Here is an 18550-nt window from a genome sequence, read left to right on the forward strand (position 1 = left end):
TGGCTACTCTCAGGCGATTCAGGTGCGCCTCAAGGGATCAACAACACAGGATTCCACAGGGTATAGGTGAGTGGAGCAGGAGCTGTTTAATTATACGTCTGATTGGCTGTTAGCTTGGCCATGCCTGGAGTGAGAACTATTAAATAGATTTTCCATCTTGGATGGAAGGCTTTGAAAGGCTGCCAGGGCAAGTCATTTAACATGCCGTGGAAGATATGTATCTGGACACCACCATTTACATTTAAAGTTACATATCAACTCTTAAGCTCACTTTTGCATTTCAAGCAGTTTTCCAGGATTCACTTTTGTGCGGTATAAAGTGAAGAAAGTTGGAAGGTACGGGCTTGGCTCACATGGACACTTTCCTTGCTGAATATGAACCCTGCATTTTCAGTATGGTTTACTCATCTTAGTTGCTGTAGAAATTAGGTATGCCAAGTGTCTATTTATTAGCCTTGAAACCCCCTCTGCAACAGATGAAGTGAAGGCTACTGCTTCTACAACAGAGAAGTTAACAATAACCACCAACTCGAAGTCAAGAAAGGATATCCGTATTCCCTTGGCTTTCTGAGAATAGTCAACGTATGCGTCATATAGTGCCAAATGGATCAGGTGGGTACCCAAGTTCTTGTACAATGTACAAGCTTTGCGAGTCATATCATAGGGTTGAAGCAGCTGGTCGGATTTTTCAAAACCAGCTGTGTACTTTCAGAATCAAGAATATAGTTGGGCTTATGCTTTTCTGCACCTGACCCCAATCTGTGACAAGAGAAGTGCTCACATCTTGAATAGTAGTGAGCTCATTTACCTCATGTCTTTCTGAGACCTTCTCAACTAGCTGTCCGTTGCAGTGCACAACACTGCTCTTTTTTTTTCTTTTTTTACTTTTTTACAAATATGCTTCATGTGGAATCCTTTGCTGTGAGTTTCAATTGTCTCACAAACCGCAGTAGCTACACTGTACAGCTTACTAAACAACTGTGATGATCTTTATATACTGAGGCTTTCTGGGACCATATAATGAGGGCGAAGTCCTTTATAATGGTTGGCATATTTGCGATGTAAGGACATTTGGGGGTTCAGGAATGGAAAGTCTGTAGAGGTAGTTTTTATTTCTCATGGGAAATGTAGTGTATAGGGATATTTAAATTTTTGGATGGTTAAGCATATAGAGGTAGGGTGGAACTTTTTTTTTGATAAACAAGTTTTTATTGTTTTTACGAGCATCAAAAACTTCAGACAGAGCCAGTAGAGAAAGGCAGCGAACAATTACATGGCAGTTCATTCTAACAACAGGCCGCCATCGCCGACAGTTTGAACATGAGTACAGACTGATAGGACCCTCCCGCTTAAGCTCTGTTACCACAACCATGCTCATGCCCTTTGTCTATTTTATGATCATCCAACCATCCATCCTCCCCAGATTTTCTCAAACTTCCGGGGGCAGCCTCTGGATTCATATACCACTTTCTCTTGGTTAGCACACCAATCAACACCTTTCCGCCACCTTCAAATTGATGGGCCCTCAGGGGAGATCCAGGCAGCGGCAATGTCTCTTTTGGCGACCAGCATGGCCGCAGCAGCCAAGGCTCGTTTCGTTCGTGGGCCTCCCATTTCCTCCATCACCCCCAGCAGGGCCAACTTAGCAGACCATTGAACCTCCCGACCCAGGGCGGCCCGATCTCCCGGAATACCCCTACCCAGAATGTCTGTATCATGTGACAGGACCAGACCATATGGAAGAAGTCGGCAGGGCCCTCCCCACACGGTGGGCATTGGGCGGAGGGGCGCAGACCTGCCCGGTGTAGTCTGGACGGTGGTATTTAAGCCCCATGTAAGTAGTAGAATTGCACGGCGTGGAGTCTGGCCGACACCGCCAATTCACTGGGCGCCATCAGAGCCTCCCTCCATTCCGAATCCTCTAAGGCCCCCACCCAGGACTCCCACTTTATTCTGATGAAGTTCAGGTCTCCGGGGGCGTTGTTAATTAACATTTTATATATTTGGGAGACACCCATAAGTAGTTTGGCCTCGAGAGGGTTGCATTCAGGCAGGGGGCCGATGGTTGGTAGGTGGACCCTCAGAGCATGTCTGAGTTGAAGGTATTTGATTTAGTTGGAAATCTGCCTGCATGTCACGGAAGGATTTCATGGTTTCACCTTTCCATACATCACCCACCAAGGAAATGCCTAGTCGATCCCAGTCTGTGAATCCCTCCAATGACGCTGTCGCGTTTAGCCATCTCCCCGCCCATAGTGGGGTCTGGTGTGTGATGGTGGCGTTCCATTGGGTGTGTCTTAAAGCTGCGCGCCAAGTCAAAAAGGCCGCTCTGGTCACCTCTCCCATGCTCCGTGGGAGGGGTCTCCCATATAATATTCCTAGGATGTGTGGAAACCCCAAGATCTCAAGTTCCACTCGGTAGGCCAGGTCACCCCATCCTCCATTAAACCAGTCGTGAATCACTATGAGCTGGGTGGCTAGATAATACTGGTAGGGGTCTGAGGCACCCAGGCCTCCATCATACGTTCCTCTCCTACAGTGGTGGGTCGCTACTCGGTGTCTAGCACCTCTCCACAGGAACTGGCCTGCGGCGATTTCGAGAGCCTTGAACCAGGAGCAAGGGATCGGCAGGGGAAAATTCTGAAAGATATACAGGAGCCTCGGCAGGACCATCATCTTGAAAAGGGCTACGCGGCCCATTACATTTAGCGGCAAGGTTTGCCATCTTTGTAAGTCTGACCTTATGCGTGTCAGTAACGGTCTCAGGTTTTTGGCCCAAGCCAGTTCGGGCAGGGTGGACACCCAGATGCCCAAGTATTTAAAACTGAGTCGACGTAGTGGTATTGTGTCTTGCCAGTCGAAGCAGTCATGTGCGCCAGCCAGCGGGATCAGCATCGATTTAGTGGGATTCACCTTCAGTCCTGACGCCCGCTCGTAGCGCCGTAAAATGCAGAGGCTTTGTATTGGGGTCCTCCATGTACAGCAAAACATCATCGGCGTACAGTGCAATTCTGTCTTCTTGGGAGTGACCCCAATTCTACCCGCGGTACACCGGGTCTGTCCTAATCATCTGGGCCAGGGGCTCGATGGCCAGGATAAACAGGAGGGGAGACAAGGGACATCCCTGACGTGTGCCCCGCTGAACTACGAATGTTGAGGACAATGTGCCATTCACTTGTACGCGGGCTGTGGGGTTAGCATATAGTGTCTGAACCAAACGGCAGAATCTTGTGCCCAGGCCTGCTCGTTGAAGCACCAAGAAGAGAAAGCCCCAATCCACTGAGTCGAAGGCCTTTTAAAAATCTATGAGTAGAAGGGCCAGGTCCCTGTGTAACCGGTGGCGTTCGGTCAGGGCCACATGTAGACGACAGATACAGTGTCGAGTACTGCGAGTGGCCATGAATCCACATTGATGCGGGTGGATCAGTTGTGGTCAGACCCTTTTTAGGTGGTTAGCGAGGATGGTGGCAAAGATTTGAACTTCGGTATTAATCAGTGATATTGGTCTATAATCAGCGCAGTATGGTGAGGGAGGTTGGGATTTAGGGAGCACCACAATGGTGGCGGCGTCTGTTTCTCGGGGGAAGGCTCCGCTCTCTTCGACCTCTGTGTAGAGTTTTAGCAGGTACGGTGTTACATCCTCTCTTAAGGCTTTGTAGTATTCAGCGGGGAACCCGTCGGGTCCAGGTGTTTTCCCGGCACCAAGAGGCGATATGGCTGTTCCTATTTCTTCAGCACTGATAGCTTCGTCTAGGATTTGCATCTCCACTGCCGGCAGTTGTGAGAGGGGGACCTCGTCTAGCATGCGTTGAGCCAGTTCCAGGTCAACCAGGGCAGACTTTTGATACAGTGTTTGGTAGTATATGGCGAAGGTGTTCGCTATTTCCGAGTGTTTTACCACAGGGTTTCCTTCCCCATCATAGACCTCCGGGACTATCCTGTAGGCATGATGACGTGACACCAGCCAATATAGCATTTTCCCGGATTTGTCCCCCCACCCATAAACCCTCGCCGTGGCGGCTCTCCACAGGTGTTTCGCCGCTTCTAGGGACAGGTCTCGGATCTCCTCCCGGATTAGGATTAGTTGTCGTTCCGTTCTGTCGTTTGGGTCTATTGTGTTCTGTTTTTCAAGCTTCATTGCACGAAGCTCTAGTTGTTCAATGTGTTGGGTTCGTGCACGTTCTTGTCTCCGTATCAAGTCTTTGGCTGTGCCCCTTGATACCACTTTACCTGCTGCCCACAAAGTACCCGCCGAGGTCACCGACCCTTCATTCAACGCGAAGTAGTCTTGCAGTGCCCGTCGCAATTGTTCTGTGAGGGTCTTGTCTTGAAGGTACCATGCGTTTAAGCGCCACATGGGGTGAGATTGGGATCGGGCGGGACCTATGACAAACCGAAGTGGGGCGTGATCGGAGACTCCTCTCGCTAATATCTAAATATGGGAGAGGGTTGTGCAGTCAGTGCTCGGGAGCAGCACCAGGTCGATTCTGGAGTGCGACCCATGGGTCGCAGAGGTGTGTGTGAATTGTCTTGGGTGCCACACCCGCCAGGCGTCACAGAGCCCCGTCGCGGAGAGCCAACCCGTGATTCCCGTCGCTGCTACTTGTCTATGTGCTGAGATGGGACCTGCCACGTCTAGAGTCGGGTCTGGGGTTGCGTTGAAGTCTCCTCCCACCATCGTACGCCCGGATGGAAGGTCAGTGAGTAGGTTAGTAAGGTCGTCGAGAGTTTTCCGAACCAGTGGGGGTGGGGACATAAACACTGATTATGTTAGTCGTGACTCCTTCGATCTTGCCAGTGATGGCTACGTATCGGTCCTGTCGGTCCCTCCGGACGTGGATGTTTGTTAGAGGGAAGGTACGGTGTAGCATTATGGCGACCCCCCGAGATCCGCGCATTAATCCGGCGTGATATACCCTGGCGAAGCCCCTGCGGGCTAAGAAGGGGCAAACATCCCCCAGGAGGTGCGTCTCCTGGAACAGGAGTATTCCTGGTTTATGTCGGTGTATGAAGGTGAATACGGCAGTCCGTTTAATTTTATCTAGGAGGCCGTTAACATTCCAAGAGATTACCTGTGTTTGAGTCATGGTGGACTGGTATTTAGAAACGTCTTGTGGTGTCCGTCAATCTTTTTTTGTTGCCGAGCCTGGGGATATCGAAGAGTCCCCATGTCATTCACGTCATTGCCGGCGTGCGTCGCTGCTGTATCTATTAAATCGCTATTGTCCCTGCTTTGTACTTTACATGGAAAGCCCTTAAGTGATAGTAACAAAAGAACTATAACATTTGCCTTTGAAACTAGGTTGAAACCCCCTTGCCCCCCAACTCCCGCCCCACCCCATACTTCCCCCCCAGAAGCATCTGTCGCCCATGTATTGCGCCTCCCTTGTGGAACTGGTGAGGCGAAACATCAACTAATAGGGTAGCAGTTGTGGTGGACCCCTCCATAAAGTCGGATTAAGATCAAGACTACAATGGACATGTTAGTCTAATGACCAATGTAGTTATTATCTGCATGGCAAAGTGATGCTTTGTCTAGGGATCTCTCCGCGAGATCATAGTACTGGGCTACGAGATAGGTCTGTGTCTTCCGGAGACCCGGATCGGGCTCGGTTTGTGTCTCGCGGGTCTCGGCTCCGGGGGGGTCGTCTGGGTCTCCCAGCGACCGCGGGCTCAGCGACCCGTCCAGTAGAATCCAGGCGGGCTCCATGGTCTGTCCCGTGCCGCCTAGAACGGGTGCGGCGGCGGCGATCGGACCGCCGCCCCTTCTGGCCACCCAGTGCTGGTTTTTGCTGGAGTCGAGATCCATCTCTGTAGGGACCCAAGGGGACCTCCTCTGTCAACCAGGTCCAGGCCGTGGCTGGCTGATCGAAGAAGTAAGTTTTGTTGCTGTGGACCACCCGGGGTCGTGCTGGAAAGAGGAGGCTATATTGAATGTTCATCAATCTTAGTTTCTGTTTCACCTCTGTGAATGAGCGGCGTTGCTGTTGCACCTCCCTTGTATAGTCGGGGAAGAGGAGGACCTTCGCCCCATCGCAGACGAGATCTCCCTTGGAGCGTGCCTCCTGTAGTACCGCGTCCCTGTCTTTGAAATTGAAAAGACGCAGTATCACCGATCTGGGTGGAGAATCGGGTGGGGGCTTCGACTGAAGGGCCCTGTGGGCTCGCTCGATAGCGAACCATGGCGTGAGACGGTCCGCCGGCATCCAGGAGCGGAACCAGTCCTCCAGGTAACTGGCCAGAGACGATTCTGTTGTGGTTTCTGAAAGGCCCACCACGCGGAGGTTGTTACACCTTGACCTGTTTTCAGCATCCTGTGCTCTCCTATGTAGTTCAGAAGTGCGGGTGGTCAATGCGGAGACCTGGGCCTTAAGAGCGGTCATGTCATCTTCCATTGTGGGGATTCTGGATTCAGTTTCAGTGATTCGGGCTGTGGCATTTCGGAGGTCCTGTCGAATCAAGGCCACATCCACCCTCACCTCTCCTATTTTCGTTTCAACTGCCACTTGGGACGCCTGTATCGCCTGGAGTATCGTTGTCAGATCCCTGGATGTTGTTTGGGGGTCGCCCCCTCCACTTGGGTCACGGTCTTCCGTCCGGAGACCAGTTGCGCTCGTGTTAACTGGTCCATGCGTGTTTGGGCCGCTGCCTGCCTCGTTGCCTTGTCTTTGCCCTTTGTAGTTTAGACCCTTTCTCTTCTCCGCTTAGCTTTCGGCGAGTTGGTTAGCCGCTGCCTGCTAAAGTCACTTCTCTGCAGCACGGGCCGGGGCGACGCCTCCCGGGGCTTGGAACAGGTGGACCTCCCCACCTCCGGGGGACAGCCATGTGAGTGCAGGGCGTCGGGGACCCGGGCCTGCAACCTCCGGTTCGTACTTGCTCAATTCTGTGGGAGCCCCAGGGGCTTCAACGTTACGGTTTTCCCGCCCGGTGGGGCGCAGCCGGAGAACGGGCCTCTTCCCGGGCCCAGATGTGCCGGTATAGTTTGAATGCTGTGTGGGGAGGAGGACCCCACTCCGACGACGGTCTCCACCCTCCCACGTCTGCAGTTATTCCCCTCCCGGCAGGACTTATTGTCTTCACTTCCCGTGAGTGGGCCCACCCCTGTACTACCTACTTACCCGCAAAGTAAAGGACTGCAGGTGTGAAGCCATGTAATGTAAGGGAGTGGTGATGTAATGACTATGTGAATGCACTTCTGATGTAAAATCTGCGATGTGATGACTCCCGGAGTAAATGACTGTAAAGAAACTACTATTTCTTCATATACTGAAATGAATCTCCTCTAGATTTCTATGGATAGAAAGTGCTGTCAGTCTTGATGGCAGTGCAAGCTGCTCACTGCTGTCCATCATCATTTGACAAACTTCTCACAATTTTGGTGCCCATTGCTCATCACGTTATTGTCTGTGAGACCCCCATCCTCCTTGCTATGTCCACAGTGAAAGAGAAATTCAGTTAATACATACTAGGTTGAAGGTCTGTCTGAATGGTGTCTGTTAAACTGCTTTGTGACCAGTTATAACATTCTTCCTTATTATTTCTACAGGTGTCCTATTTAATGGAAACATCAAAGATGTGAGTATTGTTTTGATTGTCATAATGGACAATTTTGCATTGCCTCGGACACTTGGATCAAACCAGAAAGAACATCTAGCCATGATATGTCTGTATTTTAGATTTTGCTGTTGCTCCCTAGGTTGGTACTTACAGAACATTACGGACTACTTTATTGATGGCTAGTTTCTGAGTGTAGGAGGCTGGACTGGTTTGTAGTGGGTACCAAGGGGTACTTACACCTTGCACCAGGCCCAGGTATCCCTTATTAGTGTAGAGGGGTGTCTAGCAGCTTAGGCTGATAGAAAATGGTAGCTTAGCAGAGCAGCTTAGGCTGAACTAGGAGACGAGTGAAGCTCCTACAGTACCACTAGTGTCATATGCACAATATCATAAGAAAACACAATACACAGATATACTAAAAATAAAGGTACTTTATTTTTATGACAATATGCCAAAGTATCTCAGTGAGTACCCTCAGTATGAGGATAGCAAATATACACAAGATATATGTACACAATACCAAAATATGCAGTAATAGCAATAGAAAACAGTGCAAACAATGTATAGTCACAATAGAATGCAATGGGAGCACATAGGGATAGGGGCAACACAAACCATACACTCTAGAAGTGGAATGCGAACCACAAATGGACCCCAAACCTATGTGACCTTGTAGAGGGTCGCTGGGACTGTAAGAAAACAGTGAGGGTTAGAAAAATAGCCCACCCCAAGACCCTGAAAAGTGGGTGCAAAGTGCACCTAAGTTCCCCAAAGAGCACAGAAGTCGTGATAGGGGAATTCTGCAAGGAAGACCAACACCAACACCAGCAATGCAACAACGATGGATTTCCTGACAAGAGTACCTGTGAAACAAGGGGACCAAGTCCAAGAGTCACAATCAAGTCGGGAGTGGGCAGATGCCCAGGAAATGCCAGCTGTGGATGCAAAGAAGCTGCCACCGGATGGTAGAAGCTGTGGATTCTGCAAGAAGGACAAGGGCTAGAAACTTCCCCTTTGGAGGATGGATGTCCCACGTCGTGAAGAGTCATGCAGAGTCGTGCAGAGGTGTTTCCGTGCAGAAAGACCGCAAACAAGCCTTGCTAGCTGCAAGGGTAACGTTAGGGTTTTTGGATGCTGCTGTGGCCCAGGAGGGACCAGGATGTCGCCAATTGCGTGAGGGGACAGAGGGGGCGCCCAGCAAGATAAGGAGCCCTCTCAGAAGCAAGCAGCACCCGCAGAAGTGCCGGAACAGGCACTACGAAGTGGAGTGAACCGGAGCTCACCCGAAGTCACAAAGGAAGGTCCCACGACGCCGGAGGACAACTCAGGAGGTCGTGCACTGCAGGTTAGAGTGCCGGGGACCCAGGCTTGGCTGTGCACAAAGGAAATCCCGGAGCAGCTGCTAAACACGCGGTTCCCAGCAATGCAGTCCAGCGTGGGGAGGCAAGGACTTACCTCCACCAAACTTGGACTGAAGAGTCACTGGACTGTGGGAGTCACTTGGACAGAGTTGCTGAGTTCAAGGGACCTCGCTCGTCGTGCTGAGAGGAGACCCAGAGGACCGGTGAAGCAGTTCTTTGGTGCCTGCGGTTGCAGGGGGAAGATTCCGTCGACCCACGGGAGATTTCTTCGGAGCTTCTAGTGCAGAGAGGAGGCGGACTACCCCCACAGCATGCACCACCAGGGAAACAGTCGAGAAGGCGGCAGGATCAGCGTTACAAGGTCTCAGTAGTCGTCTTTGCTACTTTGTTGCAGTTTTGCAGGCTTCCAGCGCGGTCAGCAGTCGATTCCTTGGCAGAAGGTGAAGAGAGAGATGCAGAGAAACTCTGATGAGCTCTTGCATTCGTTATCTAAAGAATTCCCCAAAGCAGAGACCCTAAATAGCCAGAAAAGGAGGTTTGGCTACTTAGGAGAGAGGATAGGCTAGCAACACCTGGAGGAGCCTATCAGAAGGAGTCTCTGACGTCACCTGCTGGCCCTCGCCACTCAGAGCAGTCCAGTGTGCCAGCAGCACCTCTGTTTCCAAGATGGCAGAGGTCTGGAGCACACTGGAGGAGCTCTGGGCACCTCCCAGGGGAGGTGCAGGTCAGGGGAGTGGTCACTCCCCTTTCCTTTGTCCAGTTTTGCACAAGAGCAGGGCTGGGAGATCCCTGAACCGGTGTAGACTAGCTTATGCAGAGATGGGCACCATCTGTGCCCATCAAAGCATTTCCAGAGGCTGGGGGAGGCTACTCCTCGCCAGCCCTGACACCTTTTTCCAAAGGGAGAGGGTGTAACACCCTCTCTCTGAGGAAGTCCTTTGTTCTGCCTTCCCGGGCCAAGCCTGGCTGGACCCCAGGAGGGCAGAAACCTGTCTGAGGGGTTGGCAGCAGCAGCAGCTGCAGTGAAACCCCAGGAAAGGCAGTTTGGCAGTACCCGGGTCTGTGCTAGAGACCTGGGGGATCATGATATTGTCTCCTCAATACCAGGATGGCATTAGGGGGGCAATTCCATGATCTTAGATATGTTACATGGCCATGTTCGGAGTTACCATTGTGAAGCTATACATAGGTAGTGCACGCGTGTAATAGTGTCCCCACACTCACAAAGTCCGGGGAATTTGCCCTGAACAATGTGGGGGCACCTTGGCTAGTGCCAGGGTGCCCACACACTAAGTAACTTAGCACCCAACCTTTACTAGGTAAAGGTTAGACATATAGGTGACTTATAAGTTACTTAAGTGCAGTGGTAAATGGCTGTGAAATAACGTGGACGTTATTTCACTCAGGCTGCAGTAGCAGGCCTGTGTAAGAATTGTCAGAGCTCCCTGTGGGTGGCAAAAGAAATGCTGCAGCCCATAGGGATCTCCTGGAACCCCAATACCCTGGGTACCTCAGTACCATATACTAGGGAATTATAAGGGTGTTCCAGTATGCCAATGTAAATTGGTAAAATTGGTCACTAGCCTGTTAGTGACAATTTGTACAGAGAGAGCATAACCACTGAGGTTCTGGATAGCAGAGCCTCAGTGAGACAGTTAGGCATCACACAGGGAACACATACATATAGGTCACAAACTTATGAGCACTGGGGTCCTGACTAGCAGGGTCCCAGTGACACATAACAAACATACTGAAAACGTAGGGTTTTCACTATGAGCACTGGGCCCTGGCTAGCAGGATCCCAGTGAGACAGTGAAAACACCTGACATATACTCACAAATAGGCCAAAAATGGGGGTAACAAGGCTAGAAAGAGGCTATTTTCTCACACTGAGATACATCTTGCCCTACAGTTTATTACCCACTTGTGTATTTTATTTTCTAAACCCACTCTATTAGCTGTACTCGTCATGAAACATTGGAGTGGGACTGTTTTGTAGGAAAATGAGTAGTCTTGAACTGTGCCGTGAACTGTCCTGTAGGAAAATGAGTAGTCTTGACCTGTGCCTCAGGTACTACCTTCAGAAAATGTAAATCTTTGTGAAATCTTGTTTCCATGTAGGCTTATCCAACTCTTCAGAAACACATTCATTTTAGGGGCCCAAAGACCTCTGAAGAAACATTATCTTGGGCAAGAAGGAGCATGAAGACTGTAGCCTTTTTCATTCGGAGGCTCACAATTCTCCATTCAAAACTAAAGCAGTTCACTTATTCTCTAATGCAAATGAGTTTTCAATTAAGAAGTTGGTATTAATCGTTTGTGTCCTTTACAGGTCTGTTACCCATGATCATGAGTTCATCAAGCAAACTAAGGACAAGAAATATGACTCACAAAAAGGCTCAAGTAAGGAGTAGTTGGGCACCTCCTGTTTTGCCTTGTTTACCTTAGCTGTGAATGCCCCCTGCACTCCTATCCATCTCTCATTAACTGTATCTCCAGGCGTTTTGTATACTCTTGTAGGGAGCAACCAGTTAACCATCATTTACATGTCATTTTGGATTAGTATTGTGCAAGTCTGGATGGGTATTATGAACAGCAAAAATGTGTGATAGTAAATCTTTTCTGCATAGTATATTTAAAACGGGATGAATATGGTTTAAGGCAGAATTTGAGAATTATGAATCTGTCTCTCTATTTCTGTTTTCCATTTTTTATCTTGTCCTCTTTCATCTCTCCCACACGGCCTCTGGAATTATGTGTCAAATGGTAACCAAATTTTGTTGAAACAAGTCTGTCTAAAGTCAGTGACCCGACAAATGCTTACTATGTGGCTTATTGCACAAGCTAAATAATTTGCTCTGGCACACCCTCTGGCTTCAGCTAGATGTATTATATTGTTTAGTATGCTTTGGTTTAATAAACAATCCACATGTTTTATAAACTTAGCTTTAAAATATGTACAAGCTCAGTAGGTGGCACTCATAATGTTATTTACCAACATGTAAGGAATGCAGCTCTTATTCCATCCATAATGTATGTTTTAATCTAACATTTGTCTCCTTTAGGCCAGTGTGTTGACATATATATGGATGGAGGTAGTCCCACCTTAAAAAAAAAAACACTGCCCCGCATACCGTTTTAGTTTTAAACATTTTTACAGTAATATTTTACATCACTGTGTGATGAATATAATAATAATAATAAAAGTAGTTTAATCTGCACACAAGTCAAAGCTCTGTTCAGATCTTAAAATCTGCAAGCTGGCAATCTTTGCACAAAAGCTAAAAAAGAATGTGAAAAAAAATATAACCAAGGAGGTTAATCCGAACTGTGTTTACCAATATTGTTTAGGCAAGTCCACACTTGCATCAGGTCATGAATGTACACCAACAAATTTGGATGAAATCAGTCTAAAATAATTATATGACAATCAGTGAAGCACAGCGATGGTGGCAGTACATTTCCCAAGTCTTTTAAAAGCTAGTGACAAAAAGCATTAAAGCGTCTCACACATTCTGTATGTATGCCCTCCTGTAAGAATTTATATGATTACATTGTTTTTTCAACCTTTTAAAACTATGGGCATTACAACAATCATGAAATGAGTGGCATGTGTCATTTTGGGAGATGATTACCATCTGATGGGTAGAAATGTGAAACTTACATCACGACATTTTAAAAGCTTTTGACGATATACTAAAACTTGTTTTGATATGTCATAAATTGATGTATAACTATTTTAGGTCATATACACAAATGTGTGCGATTGTGAAATTGCCTAAATATTGGAATAAATAGTGTTCGGTTAAACTGCTCAACTCTGATTACCCAATCTTTCACTTTTGTACTAAGAAAATCTAGCTGGCAGATATTAGAGTCTGAATATTGCTATGGAATTTGTGCTTTTTAAACATAGTATATTTTTAAACTGCATGTCTCATTAAGATACGCATTAAATTTAATTTCATAAAAGACTGACTATAATGTTTAGCTTGCTACTTTAATTAAAAGATGTTTCTCAGAGAACATTGTGAGGTGTACCCATTTGTTGTCTCTAAAAGTTGTACAGAGGTTTGAACAGATCAAAAAATGTAGTCTTTCCTCCTCAGCCTTCGAAGCCTGGGACAACAAATATTAGGGTTGGTTTAGAGTTTGGCCGAAGGGCTACTAATTTGCGGATTGGGGGACCTTAAGTACATCAAACAAGGAATCTCTGCTTCTCTTCCAGGGGATCCTCATCAATAGTCATAAACATTGAATATTCCCGCCCTTGTGCGGGGACCCCGGAGCATATATATATAAAATACATACATATTATCATGTGTAAAACAGCAATGCAGGCTATAATCATAAATAGGCTAAAATGCTTTATTTCTATGCAAGTTTTTTTATTTTTATTTATTTTTTATATTATGAAATCACAATAGATCATAAATATCTACCTAAGCCCCAAAAACTGGACTTAGGGAAGTAAACAGCAGTAAATAGCAGAGAAAAATAGAAAAAAAACACATTGAAAAACAATGAAGCATTCTTAGCCAATAGGCTGCATGCAGGTTAACACAGGAGAACCATAAAAACTTTGGCACCGTGCCTTTAAGACCCTGAACACCTCCAGTATCCCACCATGCCTCAGGGGTGAAGGGAAGGTGACAGTTGGTTCACAGTTAGGACAGTTCTTTTTTCCGGCTTCTTCTGAGAGGATCCTGGAGCATTGAGCTCTCAGTTTTTCTGAGTTTTTCTTCAGAAAAATCCCTAAAAATAGTGTTTTTCCTGTTTACTCGACAGATAACATTTTTTGTCTGAGTTTGGCAGTCTTTTCTGACAGAAAATGCCATCTCTTTTTGTAAAATGTCCTTCTTGTGGGAAGAAGAAAGCCCAGTCAGACCCACACTCTCTGTGTATTGTCTGCCTGCCACAGAGTCACTGTCCTGACACCTGCAAGTATTGTAAGAAGATGTCAAGGAGGACTCTCAAAGACAGAGAGAAAATCAGGCTGCATGGGCTTCAGGAGAGGAAAAAGTCAACATCCTCTTCACTTCCCAGGCCTCCAACAGAAGGAATGGCCAGATCGACGTCGACAGGTAGGATTGTGCCTGTTTGTTCTCCATCGACGTCATCGTTGCCACCGTCTCACCGGCATAGATCGCCGTCGACGGTGACCAGACCGACGTCGAGGGACAAAGCGTCGAAGCATGGACAGCACAGGGGTACATCTCCGTCGACGGCAGGCCGCCGTTCGGCGTCGCGCCATCTCCGGCGCTCCCGTTCGCCGTCGAGAACGTCTCGCCCCTTGGCGTCGAAGGACAAGACGTCAAAATCACCACGACGGCATGAACATCCGCCATCGACCACTCGCCACTCAACGTCGAGACACACGACGGCGAGTAGGTCCAGATCCCGCGATCGACGCTCGGCGTCGAGACATTCAACGTCAAGGCTTTCGACATCAAGACCTTCGACGTCGAGAACAGCCCAGCCATCGCACCTTTCGACGTCGAAGATGCAATCGACGTCGACACAACCTTCAGCTGTGTCACAGGCAGTAGAGCCAGCGGATAAAGCTCCCTCACCGGTGGTCTCTATAAGGAGTGCATCATCCCATTCCAGAGCGGGCTCATCGGGGCATGTTTCTCCCATCACCCTATCACCTAGATGGTTAGAGAGCCTGAATAGACCGGCAGCATCCCCGGATTCCCAATACTCTAGGATGTATTCTCCTACTGCCTCATTACCTAGAACGCCATCGCCTACAGCTAGAGCAGGACGGGCTCGTTCTGCTCCTCGTCAGCGCGAACACCACACAGAAGATCACCCTCTTGGTCTTCTTCAGGATCGTCTGTTGGGCGCTACTCCCCCACACTGACGGATTCTCCGCCTGCTAGGATCTCACCGGTGGATGATATCACCACTTTTAATGAGGTTCTTTTAAGGGGAGCGCAGAAACTAAATATTGAGGTACCGGAGCCGGCCACCTCATCCTCAGTTATCTTTGAGACTCTACAACACAGATCAGTCTCGAGAAAACTGCTGCCACTAGTACCGGGTTTGCTGCAACCTACTATGGACACCTTTCTGACTCCAGCCACTCTCAAGTCTGCCCCGGCTAGGATTCAAAAGAAGTACAAAGCTCCGGAGCAAGATCCTTTATTCCTGCGGAAGGATCCGCCACCGGACTCTGTTATCTTAGCCGCAGCCAGAAAAACACACTCTGTGGCATCATCTTCCACAGTCCCCCCGGATAAGGAGAGCAGACACCTAGACTCCCTGGGGAGAAAGATGTGCGGTACGGCGGCATCTGCTATGAAGGTCTCCAGCGCCTCAGCACTTCTGGGCAGATATGACCGCTCTCTGTGGGACTCACTCCACAGATTTACAGAGAAGTTGCCCAGGGAAGATAGACAGGACTTCCAGGGAAGGGGGCCTAGTATCTAACCAGGTCATCAGCGCGGCGGCGGACGGGGCGGATTTGGCTGCGCATGGGTATGCGCACGGAATCTGCGCTAGGAGGTCTTCCTGGCTACGGCTCACTGGTCTGAAACAGGAAGCACAACAACGTATTTTAAACCTCCCATTCAGCGGGAATTCGTTGTTCGGTACCCACGCAGATGAAGAGATGACCCGAATGAAAACAGAGGTGGACACTATGAGGGCAGTGGGCCTGGAACGTAAGAAAGACTTCAGGCGGAGGTACAGGCCGTACGACAGACGCCCATTCCAGCAGAGGGTTCAAACCCCTCACTGGTCTCAGAGGCTACAGCAACGACAGGTACGTCCCCTGTTTCAGGCGCGTAGACCCACAAGAGACCGAGGGGCAAGTAGACCTCAACAGTCTGCAGCAAAGACACCAACCAAGCAATGAGGCATCGCTTCCCTCAGCACTGTGCACCACTCCGGTGGGGGGAAGTATTACGCATCATCTTCACGAGTGGCACTCCATCACAAAAGACAAATGGGTGCTCAATATTGTCGAACATGGCTATTCTCTCCTTTTCAAAAAACCTCCTCCACACTTGCCACCAGCAAGATGTTTTCCTTCTCATCTCAGCCTGCTACGCAAGGAAGTTCTTGCACTCCTACAAAAGAAAGCTGTAGAAAAGGTTCCACCGGCACAAAGAGGAAAAGGGGTGTACTCCCGTTACTTTCTGGTGGCGAAAAAGGGTCAACAGGGCATCTTCAGGCCAATTCTGGACTTACGGCTCCTGAACAAGTACATAAGAAAACAGAAGTTCAGGATGCTAGACCTTCACCAGATTGTTCCGCAACTGCATCAGGGAGACTGGATGTGCTCCATCGACCTACAGGATGCATATTTTCACATCCCAATAGCATCCAAACATCGGAAATTCTTACGTTTCCAAATAGCGTCACAGCACTACCAATTCAGAGTCCTACCATTCGGCCTGAAGTCTGCACCCCGAGTCTTTTCAAAATGTGTAGCAGTGGTAGCGGCACATCTTCGAAGACAAAAAATATTCGTCTACCCCTACCTGGATGACTGGTTATTGAAGGCTTCCTCTCCGGATCAGGCGAGAAAACATCGAGACATTGTACTAAGAACTTTCGAGTCTCTAGGTCTTCAAATCAACCACAACAAGTCAACCTTGATTCCAACACAAAACCTCCACTACCTGGGAGCTATACTAAACATAGAGCTCCAAAGAGTGTATCCTTCGGAGGAACGACTTTTATCGATCCACAGGAAGTGTCAACAACTATTAAAAGCCGATGCACCTACTGCTCGTCAGGTGACATCGCTTCTGGGCTCCATGGCTTCATGCATCTTCATTATCCCGAACGCCAGGCTGCACATGAGGCCCCTTCAGGAGGCATTAGAGAACAACTGGAGCCAAAAGACTGGTCGCTGGGAGGACAGAGTACGACTACCAGCAGCGGCTTTTCAATCACTACAATGGTGGATGCACAGACCTCACCTGTCGATAGGTTCTCCGTTTCACCAGACAATTCCAGCCGACACTCTGGTAACGGATGCGTCTCTTCAGGGTTGGGGTGCTCATCTGGGTTCCTTCCAAGCTCAGGGTCTGTGGTCCGACAAGGAAAAGAACTATCACATAAATCTACTGGAGCTCAGAGCGGTCCATCTGGCTCTCAAATCTTTCTCTCCATTGGTTCAGGGGAAATCTCTCCTAATTCAGACGGACAATACAACCACAATGTATTATCTGAACAAACAGGGGGGAACAAGATCACTACCTCTATCTCGAGAGTCCCAAACGATATGGCATTGGCTCCTGGCCAGGGGAATGTCTATCACAGCGGTACACCTGCCAGGTCAGCAAAACGTAGAGGCAGATTTCCTGAGCAGACATCTAGAAGACGCGCACGACTGGGTCCTACACGACGAAGTCGTCGAGGACATCTTCGGTCAATGGGGTCGACCCCAGTTGGATCTCTTTGCAGACAAAGTAAACAAGAAATGCCCAGACTTCGCATCCAGGTTCTGCCGTCCGGGATCTCAAGGGAATGCCCTGTTGATCAACTGGTCAGGGATATTTCTCTACGCCTTTCCACCGATTCCCCTCATACCGGCAGTAATCAACAAACTTTACAACTCCAGAACCAGAATGATTCTAATAGCGCCACAATGGCCCCGCCAATTCTGGTACACGGATCTACTCAACTTATCGGAAAAACCTCACAGGAGGTTGCCGTGCAGACCGGATCTTCTGAGCAGAATGGAAGGCAGAATCCTACATCCCAACCTTCCCTCTCTGAGCTTGACAGCATGGCTCCTGAATTCCTGCAGTATGGGCACCTAGGGCTCTCACAGGAGTGCATGAACATCTTGAAAGAGTCAAAACGACCTTCCACGCGGCGTTCTTACGCTTTTAAGTGGAAGAGATTTTACATCTGGTGCTCTCAACAAGGTATAAATCCCATACGAGCTCAGGAGGATGTCATACTGTCCTATTTGCTTCATCTGGCGAAGTCTGGTCTGCAGGTATCATCTATTAAGGTACATTTGTCTGCAATTACAGCTTATCGTAAGTCGCCTTCTCAGGAATCCTTCTTTACGATACCTGTAGTCAAGGATTTCTTAGAAGGCTTGAAAAAGGTTTTTCCTCCCATTCGGAGACCACCTCCTCCATGGGAACTGAATGTAGTCCTGTCAAAACTTATGGGCCCTCCCTTTGAACCTATCCACAAGGCCTCTTTACAGCACCTTACGTGGAAGACGGCTTTTTTGGTGGCCATTACTTCAGCGAGGAGGGTCAGCGAAATTCAGGCTCTGTCTTGCAGAGAACCGTACACGGTTTTTCACGATAATAGAGTGGTTCTGCGAACTCACCCATCTTTCCTTCCGAAGGTGGTGTCAGAATTCCATATCAATCAGACTATATCTTTACCGACTTTCTTTCCCAATCCGGAGACTCCGGCTGAGAAAGCATTGCATTCTTTAGACTTGAAAAGAGTGCTGAAATTCTATTTGGACAAAACAAAACCGATTAGACATTCTAACCATTTGTTTCTGAATTATGGTAATTTAAGAACAGGAGAGGCAGCGTCTAAACGAACGATATCAAGATGGATTGTGTCTTGTATTGTTAACACTTACCAGCTGGCTAATAAACAATTACTGGCTAGGCCAAAAGCGCATTCCACAAGGGGAA

At 48.5% G+C, this 18550-nt stretch overlaps 1 protein-coding gene across 1 annotated transcript in view; it reads left to right on the top strand.

Moving 5' to 3' along the window:
• TDRD10 (tudor domain containing 10) overlaps positions 1-18550 on the top strand; it is a 696763-nt gene that overhangs the window by 161298 nt on the left and 516915 nt on the right. Inside the window, exons 4-5 of the mRNA XM_069218205.1 lie at positions 7547-7575; positions 11251-11321. Of these exons, the coding sequence (XP_069074306.1) occupies positions 7559-7575; positions 11251-11321 (88 nt within the window). The 5' untranslated portion in view covers positions 7547-7558. The remainder of the gene's footprint in view (positions 1-7546; positions 7576-11250; positions 11322-18550) is intronic.

The sequence above is a fragment of the Pleurodeles waltl genome, chromosome 12 (assembly GCF_031143425.1).
Source record: "Pleurodeles waltl isolate 20211129_DDA chromosome 12, aPleWal1.hap1.20221129, whole genome shotgun sequence".
In the NCBI taxonomy this organism is placed as follows: domain Eukaryota; kingdom Metazoa; phylum Chordata; class Amphibia; order Caudata; family Salamandridae; genus Pleurodeles; species Pleurodeles waltl.